The sequence below is a fragment of the Schistocerca americana genome, chromosome 4 (genome assembly GCF_021461395.2).
Source record: "Schistocerca americana isolate TAMUIC-IGC-003095 chromosome 4, iqSchAmer2.1, whole genome shotgun sequence".
Taxonomy (NCBI): Eukaryota; Metazoa; Arthropoda; class Insecta; order Orthoptera; family Acrididae; genus Schistocerca; species Schistocerca americana.
The window spans coordinates 233,760,709-233,778,646 of NC_060122.1; the positions used below are offsets into that span (position 1 = coordinate 233,760,709).

The window sequence follows — 17,938 nt, forward strand, 5'->3', positions numbered from 1 at the left end:
TAATTTTGTGGTAATCAGTTGCTTCAGTCATCCATTCTACAAATCTCTGATACTCTCAAAAATATTCACACTTCCCATAGAATTCTGTGCTAACCGATTCCAGCTGATTTGAATTCAAACCACTCAGCGTTCCTCATAGTACGACCGCATTATTGTACCACCTATATCTTCGTCCTCGTCCTGTATCACATTTCTAGATCGTTTCTCCCATTCCTACGGATCCTCAATGTATTCTTGCCATCTGTCTGCTCTTTCTTCTACTATTAATGGAGGTTTTCGATCTAAATTTCGTAGGTTAATACTAACTTGCACATGTTAGTTAAATAATGTTACATTTAATATTCCTCTATTTTTCTTTGTCTCTCAAGTATCTCTCATTCGTTCTGATTTTACCTGTTTATACTACCAGTTAATTTCATTTCTAAACAGCCTACCTCACCTCATTTACCTTCATTTTCTTTGTTTTATCAATAAAAGAGAGCATTTTGTGAGTTATCTAGGATCTCTTGGCCTCTTGTTTCAGCGTATCCCATCCTGCCTTAATTATTTCATTCTTTATTACCTCCCACAGTTCTTCCAATGAATTGCTCGGGATGCTTTTACTTAGGTCACTGGTCCCTTCCTCCGAGAACTTCCACTGCGTCTTATTCTTTATAAAAATCCAATATTTCATTTCATAGGATTGCTGGGTAAAAACGATCACTACTTTGAACTGCAGCGTGGCTGCACCTATTAATATGACGAAATTAGTTCATGCTACGATAGTCTTTGTCGAGTAACTCATGAGGTGCTCAGCCGAGATGCGTTTTTCCTGGTGCAGAGGACGCCGCGCTCTAGAATTGGTCTGTACAGTTAGACTACGATTTAAGAAGACATAGTTACAAGGCAACTGACGACGAAAAATCAAGGTTTACTGACTTTTATATGGCCGTGTTTCATCTTTGTTCGACAACCGAAACATTTTTAATAGTTTTTTGTGAGCGCTTTTCATGCGAATCAGATGCCTCTGTTTAGGTAATTCCCATGTACTTCCGACACAAATAAACAATTACCACTTTTACATCGTTAATAGGAGAACGGTTTACATTTTAACACGATCCTATCTTAGTATTCATACGAATAAAATCAAAGTTAAAATTCAGGTCTTGGAAGTGGAAGGTGTTAGATTCAGACTCTATAGCTTTTATTGTCCAGATAACCTCTTCTTGCAAAAGGAGAGGAATAAAAGAGATGCTCATAAAATTTTAATTACCACCTCGAAAAAATATCTGAAATACACAGTATTAATGTTTCACAACAGTAATCATTTTATTGCGAACATCAGTACTTCGCATTTTCGTTTTTAATTTGTCTATGTTCCTGTACCAATGGCATACTCCATAAAAATCGAAGAAATGAAGACACGTAATGAATGTTTTGTGTGTTTTGTTAGGGTAACATAGCGCGCCACTAGAGGAGCCACAACTAAATAACACGATCCACCGATGAAGCGGAGTGGAATGCTGTAATTTGTTTTCGGCGCTTGAAGAAGAGAGAACGGTGCAACAATCCATGCTGAGTTGGTGTAAGTATGCGCTGGCAGTGTACCAACGTACAGGGGTGGATAAAAATATGTAAACATCGAAGACACAGCACATTACCATGAATAATACGGTGTATGAAAACGATAGGCATTGGAAACAGCTTTCACGCACCGCGTCTAGTGAATACAGGTTCTGCATGGTTTTCAAGGGAATAGAAGAAAGGCTCCGTCCTCCTGCACCACAGCATCACCACTGGGGAACGGACACTGTACCACGGGATACACCGCGCCAGCAAGAAGGGTCGCATAAACCGTGCAACGTAACCATGGGTCCATGAAATACCTGATATGGCTGCCCAAATCATTACTGAACTCCCAGCTTGTTTCACTTTTGGGACGTAAACTCTTCCTGAAGTTGGAAACGGTGTGAAACAAGGCTCGTCCGTCTAAAAGACTTCCTCCGTCAGCTCCATTGTCTGGGTTTTACGGCTTCGGCACAAAGTTTTCCCGTCACAGGCATTTGCGTCACTGCTTAGTGGTTTGGAATTCTAGCCCTCCCTGTAATTCCTTCCTTATGTATCTCCGTTTGCTGACTGGGTTCGCTAGTGTGACATTCAGTTCTACAGTGACATTGACAGATTCCGTCCTCATACTTTTCGTCACGGCACTGTTCAGTGACTGTCTGTCACTGTTGCACTCTGCGTATTTCCTCCAGCGGTTGATTTCTTTTCCACTTTTCCTGTGTGTCTTATAGATCTTCGATGTGGTGCCTTTTAAAACACTAAACACTTCAGTTACCTTGCTTACAGAAGCACCTATCATATGAGCGAAAACAATTCTTCATGTTCAAGTTGACTTACTGCCGACATAGTGTACTCAAAACTAAACAGAACACTCTTCTGAACACGACTGACATTTGCAGATACCGTTCGTCGTCGAATATAACACCACAACCTGCGTGTTCGGTTAGCGTCTGCATTTATGTTCAAGCATGCAATTGTCGCGGGCTTTCGATATTTTTACTCTACCCATGTATGACAAAATGATTAGGAATCGCAGACTCTTACAGAGCCTTCACACGAATCTGAATGACTACGAACGGAGTAGCAGACCATTTCTGTTTGATCACCCGGGAAGAGAAAGAGAAAGCATCAAGACCGAGATATCACAACCTAGGCGATAGCCTAAAAAGTAGAAACCGTCCGTGGGCCAGTTTGAGCATCTTACACTTAATTTGGAATAAGAGAAAGATTGCCGCAGACTGGGTTTCGAGTGACTCAGACGTCATCACTGTGCACAGGATACGTACTGGGTTTATGAGCTTTCAAATTTTGCTTTTCTCTCTGTACTCTCCCGACACGGAACGCAATGTCTTTCTCCTCTTTCCTCCGACCAAGAATCCACTGCTTGGCACGAATTTCCGGAAGTGATTTTCGAAGTGGAACGCTACGTTAACAGTCAAAATTCATTACATAGGGCAAACAGAGCGAGTTATATCTGTAAGATTTAGAGAACATCTTCTAGGAAAATAGGGTACTAATGTTCATAATTCATCCTTTGCCGGTCACTTGTTAATCACAGCCCATAAACTCAAAGACGTTCCAGATGTCAGTATTCCACAATCCAAGAAAAAAGGTCTCCGACTCGATATCCTTGAAGAGCTAGAAATTTTCAAGCATCTGTCGCTTAAATACGGTTTCATTCTTAACGAACAATTGCAGATGCGTAATAAAAACTATTTTCAAGGTTTAGGGGCGTTACTTAGAACAGCCTGAGTTTTGAAATTTTCCTTAGAGTAGTGTCGGGAATGTCGGTTTCCCTTATTCAACTGACATTGTCAGTCTTCTACTTTATTTGTAACTACCTGTAAAAAGGCTGATTTACTATTTTTGCAAACTTTCGCATATCTGTTACTAATATATACCTACAGCTATGTAATTTTGCTCTTAACGTAGATGTTTGCCGCTTTGTTACTAGATGGCACTACTAATCCTTGTGTCCATCTCATGGCAGTGTTGGCTTATATGCCGTTTAGTCTGATGACTCTTGCGCCGTGTATGTGCCGGTCTTAGCCGGTTACAGAACTTAACCTGTGCCGCCGCTCGCAGCTAAGATTGCATTATTCTAAGATCACTGTCTGTCTTTTTTATTATGACCTTTATTCTTGACTCATGCAACAAAACCATGTCATTAGACGATAGCACTGTTGCTGATAATTTAAAAGTTGCCATGTGAGTTCATGTAAGTACAGTTTTCTGGTTTTTATTTGAAAATTTCCACATATGTAACTATTTGGTGTATATTACCTGTACCTTATAGATTTTCCTAGGTAACTTTTACCATTCTGATGAAGATAGTCTTAGAGCTGTCAAAACATGGTTAATGTGGTTTTTGAAACAGTTGTGTACATCCGTTTGGCTGACTGTTACATTTTATATAACAGTCGAAATACATATTTCCGTAATGGAGATAGCTACCAGGTCAAAAATGGTTCAAATGGCTCTGAGCACTATGGGACTCAACTGCTGAGGTCATTAGTCCCCTAGAACTTAGAACTAGTTAAACCTAACTAACCTAAGGACATCACAAACATCCATGCCCGAGACAGGATTCGAACCTGCGACCGTAGCGGTCTTGCGGTTCCAGACTGCAGCGCCTTTAACCGCACGGCCACTTCGGCCGGCTAGCTACCAGGTGATCTATCGTTGGGAGTAATGAGTGGCCATGAGTGTTTAATATGCAGGGCTAACGCCATCGATAGGTTTCATATTGACAGCTACACTTTTCCAGGTTAAGTAAAGTCGTATGGTATCGTTGGCTGGGAGACACGTAAGGGCAGGTGCAGCTACCTGATTGGAAAGGTTTCGTGTCATTCGACCACAACGGCACCTTCCCGTCGGAATGTGAGACAGTTGTGTGTTTAAGTCTTCCTGGTAAGTGTGGTGGCTGTAGTGGGTTTGAGTAGTGTGGTATCGTGTTTATGTTGCAGGATGATGAGAAAAGTGGAAGAAAGGGTAAAAGCTGGTGCCAGGAAATAGCCTACTCCTGTCGAATAGCATCAAGGGTGCCGTCGAGCTTAAGTTCCTCATCAAACTGACGGATCACTTTCAACCATGTCATGTTCCATGACTTCATGAAACACTGCGGAGAGGATTAGAATTTAACCCAGAGCATTGACACCAATATTGGTGATCGGGGCTTTACGCAACCAACGCTACTCCTCCTTGCCGTAAAAGCAACGGAAAAGTAGCAAACAGCAAGAGGACTACCCAGGCGGTTACCCATCCGAGTACTGGCCACATGCGACGTTTCTTAGCTACAGTCAACTGATGAGGACCGGTGTATTCAAAGAGGCAAGGTCAATGGCACACTGCTACTCTTCCAAGTCGAGTACACACTAGGCCAACGAAGGCCAACGAACGACAGCCAACCGTTTCACGGGCCGAGATTTGCTTAGGGCGTACGGAGGGCAATTTGGGGCCAATGAAGAGGCTGGCGTCGTTTGCGGTTACATCTGACGGCGGTAACATGAAAGCGCTGGCGGTTGGTTGGCCTTGTGATCCTCCTCCTAGTGTGGACGCTGGGTCGAACGTTCGTTGGTTCAGTACCGATTTGCTGTGTGTCTAGAACTGGTGTGTACGCTTTTCAGGACAGCGACAAGGCATGCTTAGGATGTTTTATTGAAAAGTTTCGCTTTTTAATTTAGCATGAGAAACACTGGAATTTACAATTGAAAGTACGGTAGCAGGCTGTTCAATTTAAGAGAGAAACCAGCCAATAAAATATATTGAGTGCGACTTGTGGTTGTCCTGAAAAACTTAACTTTAATAGTCGCTGTTTTCCATTTAGAAAATGATTGCTCTTGCTGACTGCATGTATTTATTGTGTCTAAAAATAGTGGGGTATAGAGTGAAATATGGAGAGAGCATTAAAGCTGGCAGTTTTATCGTAACTGAGAATATTTATGGGCATCTACGAACTACGATTTTAAAAGCAAACTGGAAATATTAGACTCCTGGGTGGGGAAGGGGGGGGGGATATCAGCAATTAGAGAGTGAAATACACGACTAAACTGGAAGTGACTATTAACTTTCTGCGGCAGGTACAGCTCTCCTTGAAGACGTGTCATATTCGGAAATTTTGGGGCTTTTGGGGCCTTCAACATTCCATAACAATTTTTTTTATTTTATTTATTTATTTATTTATTGTTCCGTGGGACCACATTAAGGAGAAGTCTCCATGGTCATGGAACGAGTCAATACATGAAATTATAACACGATTGTAGAAACAGATAAAATGAAATATAAGAAACATATTCAGTTGTAGATTGTAGAAACAGATAAAATGAAATATAAGAAACATATTTAGCTGACACGTCGTTAGTTTAAATAAAGAAAATCAAGAATGTAACACTGGAATTTGCTTAATTTTTAGCTCTTCCAGGAGCTCCTCGACAGAATAGAAGGAGTGAGCCATGAGGAAACTCTTCAGTTTAGACTTAAAAGCGTTTGGGCTACTGCTAAGATTTTTGAGTTCTTGTGGTAGCTTATTGAAAATGGATGCAGCAGAATACTGCACTCCTTTCTGCACAAGAGTCAAGGAATTGCATTCCACATGCAGATTTGATTTCTGCCTAGTATTAACTGAGTGAAAGCTGCTAACTATTGGGAATAAGCTAATACTGCTAACAACAAACGACATTAAAGAAAATATATACTGTGAGGGCAATGTCAAAATTCCCAGACTATTGAATAGGGGTCGACAAGAGGTTTTCGAACTTACACCACACATAGCTCGAACAGCCCGTTTTTGAGCCAAAAATTCCCCTTTTTGAATCAGAAGAATTACCCCAAAAAATAATACCATATGACATAAGCGTATGAAAATATGCGAAGTAGACTACTTTTCGTGTTGAAATGTCACTTATTTAAGATACTGTTCTAATGGTAAATAAAGCGGCATTTAGTTTCTGAACAAGATCCTGAACATGGGCTTTCCACAACAGCTTACTATCTATCCGTACGCCTAGGAACTTGAACTGTTCCGTCTCGCTTATAACATGCCCATTCTGTCTGATTAAAATATCAGTTCTTGTTGAATTGTGAGTTAGAAACTGTAAAAACTGAGTCTTACTGTGATTTAGCATCAAATTATTTTCCACAAGCCACAAACTTATTTCATGAACTACATTATTTGATAATGTTTCAATATTACGCACAAGATCCTTCACTACCAAGGTGGTGTCATCAGCAAACAGAAATATTTTTGAATCACCTGTAATACTAGAAGGCATATCATTTATATAAATAAGAAACAGCAGTGGCCACAGCACCGATCCTTGGGGAACGCCCCATTTAACAGTGCCCCATTGGGACTGAACATCATTACCACTGTCAATATTGCGGAGAATTACCTTCTGCTTTCTGTTCTTAAAGTAAGAGGCGAACCATTAGCAAAACATTGTTAAATGGCCCATATTCCAATTCAGCTTTGAAGTTGGCATTAATTTTGTCCCACCACACTGCTGCTCAGTTTTTTTTAAAAGAGAGGTCGTCTACAGACATTGTTGTCGGTTCTTCTCCTTCTTATTCTTCTTCTTCTTCTTTTTCTAATGCTAAGCTTCTTGCATTAAAATAAATTTTACACTTGCGACGACTGTTAAATCCTCTTCTCACCTCGTAATAGGGTCAGGTGAAATGGCAATTAAAACGCTACCTCATAAGAACAACAAAACGGCAGCAACGCTGGCAAGTTATGGGTCAATTGCTTTCCTACAAGGCCAAATATCTATGCCGCAAGCCCTTCTTTTGGTGTGGATGAGAAGCCGAACGCCAGTGCATTGGCTACCAACTACCAGCCGAATCCAGTCTCTGTCGTTCGTCGGCCTCGTCGTCCTAGTGCAGCCGGTGGCAGGCAGAGGGCAGTGGCGGCACGCACCTTGTAGCTCTCCGCGTAGTCGGGCTTGACGCACATGGGCTGGCCGCAGTCGGAGCAGCGGAACGAGTCGACGCCGTGCTGGTGGCAGCGCGCCGAGGGCACGCACGGCTGGCGCGCGGCGCACGCGAACGTCCACACGCAGTCGGGCAGCACGCCGTGCGTGACGCGCGCCTCGGGGAAGCCGACGCGCCGCTGCTCGGCCCACATGTTGCGCACGCAGCCGCGGAACGACGCCGTCGCGGAGCGCACGCCCTGCGTCCGCGCGCGCGCCCGCTTGTTCACCTCCGTGCCGCCCACGAACACCTGCCGGCACGGCGGGACCAAAAAATCTAGGTCGCAAGTCATTACAAGGTGACCGGTTTCGATCACTACAAGTTCATCTTCAGACCTTCAACTGAAATATAATACAGGATATATAGAGGAATACATCCTACTGCGTGATGTCAGCGTTACCCGATCAGACATGATTCGAAAATTTGGAAATTTGCGTTAAGGTCTTATGGGACCAAACTGCTGAGGTCTCCCTAAGCCTAAACACTTCTTAATCTAACTTACGCTACGGACAACACACAACCATGCCCGAGGGAGGACTCGAACCTCCGACGGGGGGGAGCCGCATCGACCGTGACAAGGCACTTGAGACCGCATGGCTACCCCGCGCGGCTACATAAGTCGAGAGAACTACGTACAAAAAGATGTACTTTTAATAAATAGAGCGTAAAAATTACGTAGAATAATTTTATAATAAAAGACAAACAGCTTGTTGGTTGATTCGGGGCAGGGTACCAAACAACGAGGTCATCCGTCCCATCAGACTAGAGAAGGATATGGAAGTCGGCCGTGCCGTTTCAAAGGACCGTCCCGGTATTTGCCTGAAGCGTTTAAGAGAAATCACGGAAAACTTAAATCAAGATGGCCGGACGCAGGTTTCACCAGTCGTTCTCCGGAATGCGAGTCTAGTGTGCTACCCAATGCGCCACCTCGCTTGGTGAACAGTTTGTTAATAGAGCTAATGTCAAATAAATACGCCGAGAGCTTTAAGAATAGGAAATGGCATCACATTAATTGTGTGTAATTTGCCCTCTAGACCCACGCTCGAAAAATAATTGCTATGTTGTTGGTTTCTATGGAGACGGTGGACGGCGTTCCAAAGATAGAACAGCGGGGTGATTCACAAAGATATGATGGACGTCACTTGTCGATACACTCTTTGGAGTGGCCTTCCTGCTACATCTTTGGCGTACTCCATCTCCTTAGAAATCAAAATACAGTTATTATTTTTCCAGCATCCCACTAACGAGCAAATTACACCAACGAATGTGATGATCATTTGTTTCCTTTTTAAAGCTCTTAATATATTTCACAATAGCTGTATTATTAAGCTCTTACCCATTTATTATAAAATTATTCTACGTATTTTTGACGTTCTATTTGCTGACAAGCACATCGTTTTGCACATAATCCTCTCAGTTAATACTGGACATCATGCTGTCATCTGTAGCCGGAGTCTCTAGTGTTAAAGAAACAGCTCTACAGTTCTTTCTAGTAGTTGATTATCGTCATTCAGCAGTTCCTTCTCCGTGCATGGCCATTGTCGATCGATACGGCTACATCTATGTTTCTGTAATTTTATACCTAATATTAGGTTCTCCTTATGTATCACTCCAATTGATATCTTGTCTTATAGAGGGTGAACATTAATAAAAACAATAAACAGAAGGGACAGACTGCTGATAGGAAATGGAGGAAAAAATCTCCTATGAATATATATTTCTAAATGCAACGTTACCACGTTAGATGGCGCTGACGAATAAAAGTTGCTCTGAAACGTCCCGTGTGTTCCTGCTGCAACGTGGATGGGTGACTGATACAGCGCACTGTAAGCAGCAGAATGGGCCGGTATTCATGTCGGGAACAAGCCGTGATGGTATCTGTGTACGGCCAAGCAGGTCGAAATGGTCTATACCAGAACAAGTACTCTCACCAATCGCATCGCACAACATTTCACGACCTGTTTGAGCATTTATGTGCCCATGGGCCTTCCCAGACAGAGGACGCTGCAGAGAGGCGTCGGACTGTGCGCACACCACATCTGTAGAGCCGAGTTCTACAGGGTATGCTGCCTCTTGACCGTTTCCATCTTCTTGGCCGTACACAAACACCGTCTCGGCTTGTTCCCGACATAAATACCGGACCATTCTCCTGCTTACAGTACGCTGTGTCAATCACACACCCTGCAACACACAAGGAGAACATGGCATGTGGACAAAAGAACTTTCATTCGTCGGCGCCATCTACCGTGGATACGATGTCTTTCCCAACACTTGCTCATAGAACCGTTTTTTCCTCCATTTCCATTCAGGAATAGGTCACTGCAGTTTGTCGGATTTCTTAATGTCCGCCGTGTATTACAGGTGATGGTCTGAAGATGATTATGTGATGATCGGAGCCGGTCATCTGTTAATAAATGTTCCTTGCGATCTTGAGAGTTTTGTGATTAATTTTAAGTATTACATTGTGATTGCTGACTTTCTCCAAAACTGTTTTCAAAAGTAATTAATACGAATTAAAATTTTCTCCTTGGCCATTGTGGATGAGTTCAGTGGGACTAGACCTAATCACCGCAGGAATACATAGACAAGAATAATGTTGAATGATCCGTAGATGCGGAACCACCATTTCAAAACAGAAGCAGAAGAATAAACATAAATTTAAAGCCAGAATATTCACCTATCACTACCTGCTTCTGCTTTCAACTATCTCGGCTCCCATTTTTCTCCTGACGGAAACTGCACCGACGACATCAGGAGACACTTTTGCTTGACAGAAAGGCAATGTCCTACCTCATAATCTCTGATTTGGTAGAGACATAACTTTAACAACAAAACTCCGAACAGCAGTGATTACAGTATCTCCAATTGAGATGTACCGATGTTAGATTTCGACCACAAGAATGGGTGAAAGTCTTATAATAAACAGCTTCGAATAGGAGTTCTGGAGCAAAATCTTTGGAGTTCTTAGAGTTCCATGGACTGCAGTACGATTGTGATAGTACGAATCTCAAAAAGATATTTAACTTTCTGATATTGTTTTTCTCGAGCTACCAATGGCCTGCATCCCTGCCACGACCCAATGACGCAACCCTTTCTTGCAAGGAAATGGTTGTTCACCCCACGTCACTTAAAAATCATCACAGAGGCAGGTGATTTAAACTAACTGTTTGGGCGTGGGGTGTGGTCCCACAACTTTTTTCTTGCTTCCATATAAAACTGTCACTGTTGAAGCAAATAACGCATTACGTTCCAACATATGGTAGCCTGCTAAATTGGAGAGAGTGTCGCGAAAGTAGCGACTACGCTAAACATTGCTAAAATAGTAAGAAGCAGGGACGCAGTGGATATGGATATAAGCAAAGTTGGAGGGGGAAAAGTTTTTGAGTGAGCTGCGAGAGCCTTCCGCCGTCTTGGTATCTGCCACATTGGATTCAGTTCAGTTTCTTTCAAAAGGAGAGGGTCTTGTGATACACATTTTAAGAGTAGACTTTGACGAGAAACACAATGGTGAATTCCGTTCGGCAAGATATTTGATAAGTAAAAAGTTATACATAATTTGTTATAACATGTGTAATTCGTCATGCAGAGTGTTCAAAGCTAATCACATTCTGTTCCTGTCGTTACAGATGGGCAGTTAATGTAAAGGACAACATGCCGCTGACCAAAGAAGAGAGGATAGAAATCATCCTGCTAGCTGGTGGCCGGAGTTCCATGACAATTACCAAGGACTTCAGCCAGCGACACCTTGGCAGGGAAACCAGCACGGAAAGTGCCGTGAGGAAATTGTTCAGAAAGTTTCAAGAAACGACGTCAGTGGCAGATAAGCTCCGTACTGGCCGTCCCCACACAACAACTGATAAGGCTACGACCACGGCACTGTTAGCAGCAGTGGAAATGACCCCCGTCCAAGGTATCGGGCAACTCGCTCAACGGCACGGCATCCCTCGGAGCATTATTCACCGAATCCTACGCAACATAATGGGATCCATTCAAATGCAGCTCGAACAGTATCTGGTGGAAATCATCCTTGAGCGTAAGATGCAAATTTCGTGAGTAGGTGTTAGCACAACACGCCACCGTACACAATATTCTTTGCAACATACTCTTTAGCGATGACGCGAGTTCTTACGTCAATGGGCACGTCAACTTGCGATAGTGGCCATAGGAAGATCCGAGCTGGACATCTCTCTGTAGGTCTAAAGGACGTGGCAAAGTGATGATATGGTGTGGCATTTGGAATGCGTCTCGTTGGCTCTATCTTCCTGATGGAAACCATCAGTGCTTTGACCTAGCTGTAGGTGCTGGATGGGGTGGTCTTGTTTATAGTTCTCAACAAAGATGGGGCATTTCCTGTGTACTTTCAGCGGGATGAGGAACCACCCCATTACCACGCCTGTGTACTGGAATCGTTAGATACCCAGTTACCCAACTGTTGGATTGGAGATCGTGATGCCATGAAGTGGCTGTCAAAAAATGGTTCAAATGGCTCTGAGCACTATGGGACTCAACTTCTGAGGTCATTAGTCCCCTAGACTTAGAACTAGTTAAACCTAACTAACCTAAGGACATCACACACATCCATGCCCGAGGCAGGATTCGAACCTGCGACCGTAGCAGTCTCGCGGTTCCAGACTGCAGCGCCTAGAACCGCACGACCACTGCGGCCGGTGAAGTGGCTGTCACATTCACCTGATCTGACATCCGTAGATATCTACCTGTGACTATGCAAGCTTTCTCTGACGGGTACGGAAATGTTTATAGTTATACGAACAGCATGTGGAACACATTCTGTTAAGTGCAATTTCCTTTACAAGGTGTTGCGAGTCATTCGTGTCATGGCTGATGACGAATTACAAATGTTATAATTAACTTTGTACCCATCAAAAACAATGCGAAACGGACTTCGCCGCCGGCCGCTGTGGCCGAGTGGTTCTAGGCGCTACGATCGCAGGTTCGAATCCTGCCTTGGGCATCGATGTATGTGATGTCCTTAGTTTAGTTAGGTTTAAGTAGTTATAAGTTCTAGGGGACTGATGACCACAGATGTATATCCCACAGAGGTCAGAGCCATTTGAACCATTTGAACGGACTTCGCCACTGTGTTTCTGTTCAGATTGTACCCTTAAAACATGTATATCATGACTACCCACCCATTGAAGAAATGGGAACTGAATCGCGGATTCTACGATGCCGGACAGCTCGTCCCTGCCTCTGACAACTTTCGCGACATTTATTCCGGTACAAACTTTTTGAACACCCTGTAGTCTTGAAACTTCCTAGCAGATTTGTGCCGGACCGAGACTCGAACTCGGGATCTTTGCCTTTCGCGGGAAAATGCTCTACCATCTGAGCTACCCGAGCACGACTCACGACCCGTCCTCACATCTTTACTTCCGCCAGTGCCTCGTCTCCCACTTTCCAAACTTCATAGAAGCTCTCCTGCGAAGCTTGCAGAACTAGCACTCCTGCAAGAATGGATATTGCGGAGACATGTCTTAGCCACAGCCTGGGGGATGTTTCCAGACTCAACCTTTAGTCTTGATGGCCATTGTAGTTGTTTCTGCATTGTCAGGCTACAATGATCTTTATAGGACTAACATCAGTTGAGAGATACGAGGTGTGGCTAGAAAAAAACCGGACTAGTACTGGTGAAACAATAAAACGAATGCAATAAGGCTGAAAGTCGCGTGGCCTGTCACGTGACTCTCGCTCCGCCTGCTGCTCGAGTTTCATCTGCCTCCTGCACACAGTCTGCCCGTGGCGTCTGTTTTAAGTAGTTGACGTTTTGTCTGTGCGTCGGAAAATGTTGAGTGTACAGAAAGAACAGCGTGTTAACATCAAATTTTGTTTCAAACTAGGAAAATCTGCAAGTGAAACGTTTGTAATGTTACAACAAGTGTACGGCGATGATTGTTTATCGCGAACACAAGTGTTTGAGTGGTTTAAACGATTTAAAGATGGCCGCGAAGACACCAGTGATGACACTCGCACTGGCAGACCATTGTCAGCAAAAACTGATGCAAACATTGAAAAAATCGGTAAACTTGTTCGACAAGATCGCCGTTTAACAATCAGAGCAGTGTCTGAGTTAACAGGCGTTGACAAGGAAAGTGTTAGGCAGATTCTTCATGAAAGTTTCAACATGAACAAAGTGTGTTCAAAAATGGTTCCAAAGTGTCTCACAATTGAACAGAAGGAACGCCGAAGAATGATTTGTTCTGACATCCTGGAAAACATTGAAAGTGATCCCACCTTCTTACAAAATGTTATTACTTGCGATGAATCGTGGTTTTTTACTTACGATCCCGAAACTAAACGCCAATCGATGCATTGGAAAACTCCTGGTTCTCCACGACAAAAAAAAGCACGAATGTCAAAATCGAAATTCAAGGCAATGATGATTGTTTTTTTTTGACATCAAAGGGATTGTGCACATTGATTGGGTACCAGAGGGACAAACAGTGAATCAGCATTACTACATTAGCGTCCTGGCTACCCTACGTGAGCGAGTACGGAGAAACCGGAACGATTTGTGGAGAAAAAAGTCATGGATCCTTCACCAAGACAATGCCCCAGCTCACAATGCGTTGTCAGTGAAGACGTTTTTGGCAAAACACAACATCCCCATCTTAGATCATCCACCCTACTCACCTGATTTGGCGCCCTGTAACTTTTTTCTTTTCCCTAAAGTCAAGTCAGCTTTGAAAGGAACTAGATTTGAGACTGTTGAAGCAGTAAAAGAAAAAGCGACGGAAGTAAATTATGGACTTACCGAAAATGATCTGCAGCATTGCTATGAACAGTGGAAAATTCGTATGGAGCGGTGTAGAGACCGAGGAGGAGAGTACATTGAAGGAGATAACATGAAATTGTAAATAATTGTAAATAAATGTTTTTTCCAGCATCAGTCCGGTTTTTTTCTAGCCGCACCTCGTATAGCTAGTTTTCTTGTTCTCGCACCAAAGAGAATCTGTCGTCCGAATCACTCCCAGCCTCTGTGTTTTGAGCATTGAACAGTGAGGGAGCTGTGCGACAGGAGAGCTTACGTACGGTGTCAGCGAGGTCGAAGAAGCGGCTACCGCCCGGTGGGAGGCGCAGACTGGAGACGGCGCCATCCACGGAGACCTCCATGAAGGTGGGATTGAAGTGGACGGCTAGCGTGTGCCAGGCGCCGTCCGCCACGGCGACGTCGCTCTGCAGCTCTGTGGGTCCGTTGCCCTTGTTGAGCAGCAGTCGCGGCCGGCCGTCCACCAGCTCCAGGGCCACGAAGTCCGACTGCGTCGTCAGCCCCGCGTTGTAGACCAGCAGCCCCAGCGGCGACGCCGTCTTCACGTCCATGCGCCACCTGCGTGCCACAGCCACCAGCGTCACACCTCGTCCACTCTGGAACTGTATGTCTGATCGGGAACTTTATTTTTCGCCGGTAATACTTTTACTACCTGAGCTATCCAGGCACACTTCTCGTCTCGCCTTACAACAATGATTACCAAAATACAGTGGACAACTGAAGGAATCAGAAAGATTTGTGTGTTCGGCAGACTACACTGCTCGCCACCCAAAATTCAACACCCTGAAGGGAGCATCCAAATCAGGTGAAATTTTCAGCTTGCGTTTGTGGTGAAGAAAGAGGCAGATAACTAGTGTTGCAGTGCAGGTGCACATCATGGGTGCCAGTAGCGCCAATTTCAAGCGCTGTATAAAGGGGGAACACACGGCCGCGTGGATGTACTGGAACTGTACTTTTGTGCAATTGTTTTGAATAAGCAGCTTCAGAACGCCGCGTAGAAGAAAGCTTGCACCTTTCGGAATTCGGCGGAGGAAGAATAGTTGCCTATAACGATTGCGGTTACCCTTCAGAGAAATTGGTGATCGTGTAGGACGGAACCAAACAGCTGTAATGAGGATCTGTAATCGCTGTCTGCAGAAGAGAATGACGGACCGACGAGACAGACTGCACCCACCTCGTTGCTGCACTGCAAATAATAACCGGTATACTGAGCGCCACGCAGTGATGGATAGCTCAGCCACATCACGAACCATATAACAAAAAATTCGGTCTGTTGCGCAACAAGCAGTGCCCGCGTATACGATTCGTCGTCGTTTGCAGCTGTGTAGACTGTCCGCAAGGCGTCCATTGCTGCGTTTACTTCTGAGTCAACACCATAGGCGTTTGAGCCGGCAATGGCGCAATGAACGACGGATATGGCCAATGGAAAGGTAAGAAATTGTTTTACCGACGAGTCCCAATTCCGCCCTCACTGCCGAGATGGTAGATTAGAGTCAGGAATCACCGTGGTGAGAAACTGCTCCTGTTCGCGGTATTACGGTTTTGGGTGTTACTGGATTCCACTTCCACTCCTCCCCCCTGTAAGGGGACCGTAGGCCCTTACTATAAGTTTTGCGACAGCACAGGTCGACAGGACAAACAATCGATAGTGTGTGTCGGGTTGCGAGAGCGAGAGCGAGTGTGGAGTCAGTACAGTAGAGTGGGACCCAGGCTGCGGGCCGGGCCGTGGGGCGGCCGGTGGCCGTAATGCAAGGCCGTACCGACAAAGGGGGTGGCCATCGCCGCGGTTTAACCCCTTTTGTGTTAGAAATATACGGGAAAGTGAACAAGTACAATTACTAGTGTGATTCAGTGATATTTCAGTGCCGATATTTGTATTTTCGCGTCTACCGCGCCGGCAATATTTGGATTGCAGTGTTGGATTGCAGTGTTGGATACAGTGATTAAAATTTGCGTGTGACGATAATGAATAACAAAGAGGCCTGTGCTGAGATTAGCCGTTATTAATTTTGTACGACGAAGGCAGTGGCTGTCTCCTTATTTTGGTGTTTTTGTGAAGAATATAGTTCGTTGATTAATGAAGCTGTGTTGTTGTTCTTCTTGGCACCAGACATTCATTATTGCAGCATTCGAGAAGGTCAAAATGGAATGTAACAACTCCGTAGCAGTCCAATCCGATTGCCAGCCCCATTAGGTATACGGTCACATTAATTAATATCTATTTGGGCTGCTATCAGATCCCGATCGAGCGGGATAAGTAAGTGGATCAAACCGGAGAGTTACACCCCCTCCCCCCCCCCCCCCCCTCGCCCAACACGCCTTGCCGGCCGACTAACCAGCCAGATCTGCATCTCTGAAGTGTTGGAGCCTGTTGTCCTCCCATACCTTTTGAGCTTGGCGACGGGCACATTGTAGGAGAATAATGCGCAATCATTCGTGGCACACAATGTTCAAGACCTCTTCTTCGCCCTTCAGACTTGGTAGCTGCTGTTCTCTCACTGTCCTCCCGGTATCCCGGTAAACAACTGGTCTATGGTTGTTGAACTTTGACGATTTGTAAAAGCAGCGTGAACTGCTGTACCACAACAACAGATCCAGAGCCTCTTCCATTCAATGCCGAGGCGTGTAACACCAATTCCAGCCAGAAATAGCAGCAACACCCAATACTGATTTCATCATCTTCCTCACTTCACAGAGGGGTGTATTTGCAATCATATGATCTTTGTTCAACGCCTTATATCCCATACCAATTTGGGTATGATATCTGGTGGTTCTTGGTGTTGCGTTTTGGATGGCCGGCAGTGTAGATAAAGTGACAGACATATGAAACATTCAACTCTGGACCGTGGCATACAAAAGAACTTTCTGTCAAATATAAAGGAACAGGTTGTAACATGTCATTCTAGTTAACTATTTGATCATTTCTAACCAATTATACGATGCATAAGTAGTGATTAGGGGATTGTTTGTAATTACTGTGCCGGTTTTGTAACTTGTAATTTCAATTTTTTGTCAGATTTCCAATATAATTAATGAACATGCTGTTTGACACCATAATGCTATTATTTTATTTAAAATTACCATTTATCGCTCATTCCAGAAAACTCTATGCATCGCAACCAGCTTGGAAATATGTACGAATTATTAGTCAAATATCCGATTAAAAGATTGTTAAATTTATTAAATTACTATGCAATTAAAATGCAATTCAGATTTATTTAACTTGGCTGCTTGCAAAAGCTCTTTCATAAAATCTCAATATGAAAACACTTTTAGCAAATTTCTAATTGACAAACATGTTACCATGTAAAACCAAATTCCGTTAGTAGACTTCATAATTTTTTATTAAAAATTTAACTACATGCAGACTACAACAGCTCTGAAAAATGTCGTAATATTAGAACGTCATTTATATGGAGGTTTCAGGACCCACCAATGTGGAGCCTTGTCGGAATTTGTTTAGTCATAGTCCAATAACCTTCTAAGTTCACGTCTGTCAGTACGCCTTGTTTAATGGAAAAGGTTTTGTCAAAAATTGGTGCAAATGCAACGAATAAATAACATCTAACTGAAAAACTGATCTTTTTATTAGTCAATACGCAAAAACCCAGGCAGAAATGTATACTAGCAAAACCCCAT

General features: G+C 43.8%; 1 protein-coding gene across 1 annotated transcript in view; it reads right to left on the reverse strand.

Annotated features, from left to right (window-relative positions):
* Window positions 1-17,938, reverse strand: part of LOC124613370 (chondroitin sulfate proteoglycan 4) — a 553,335-nt gene that overhangs the window by 480,492 nt on the left and 54,905 nt on the right. Inside the window, exons 5-6 of the mRNA XM_047142070.1 lie at window positions 14,563-14,857; window positions 7,460-7,762 (exon numbers count right to left, since the gene is read on the reverse strand). Of these exons, the coding sequence (XP_046998026.1) occupies window positions 7,460-7,762; window positions 14,563-14,857 (598 nt within the window). The remainder of the gene's footprint in view (window positions 1-7,459; window positions 7,763-14,562; window positions 14,858-17,938) is intronic.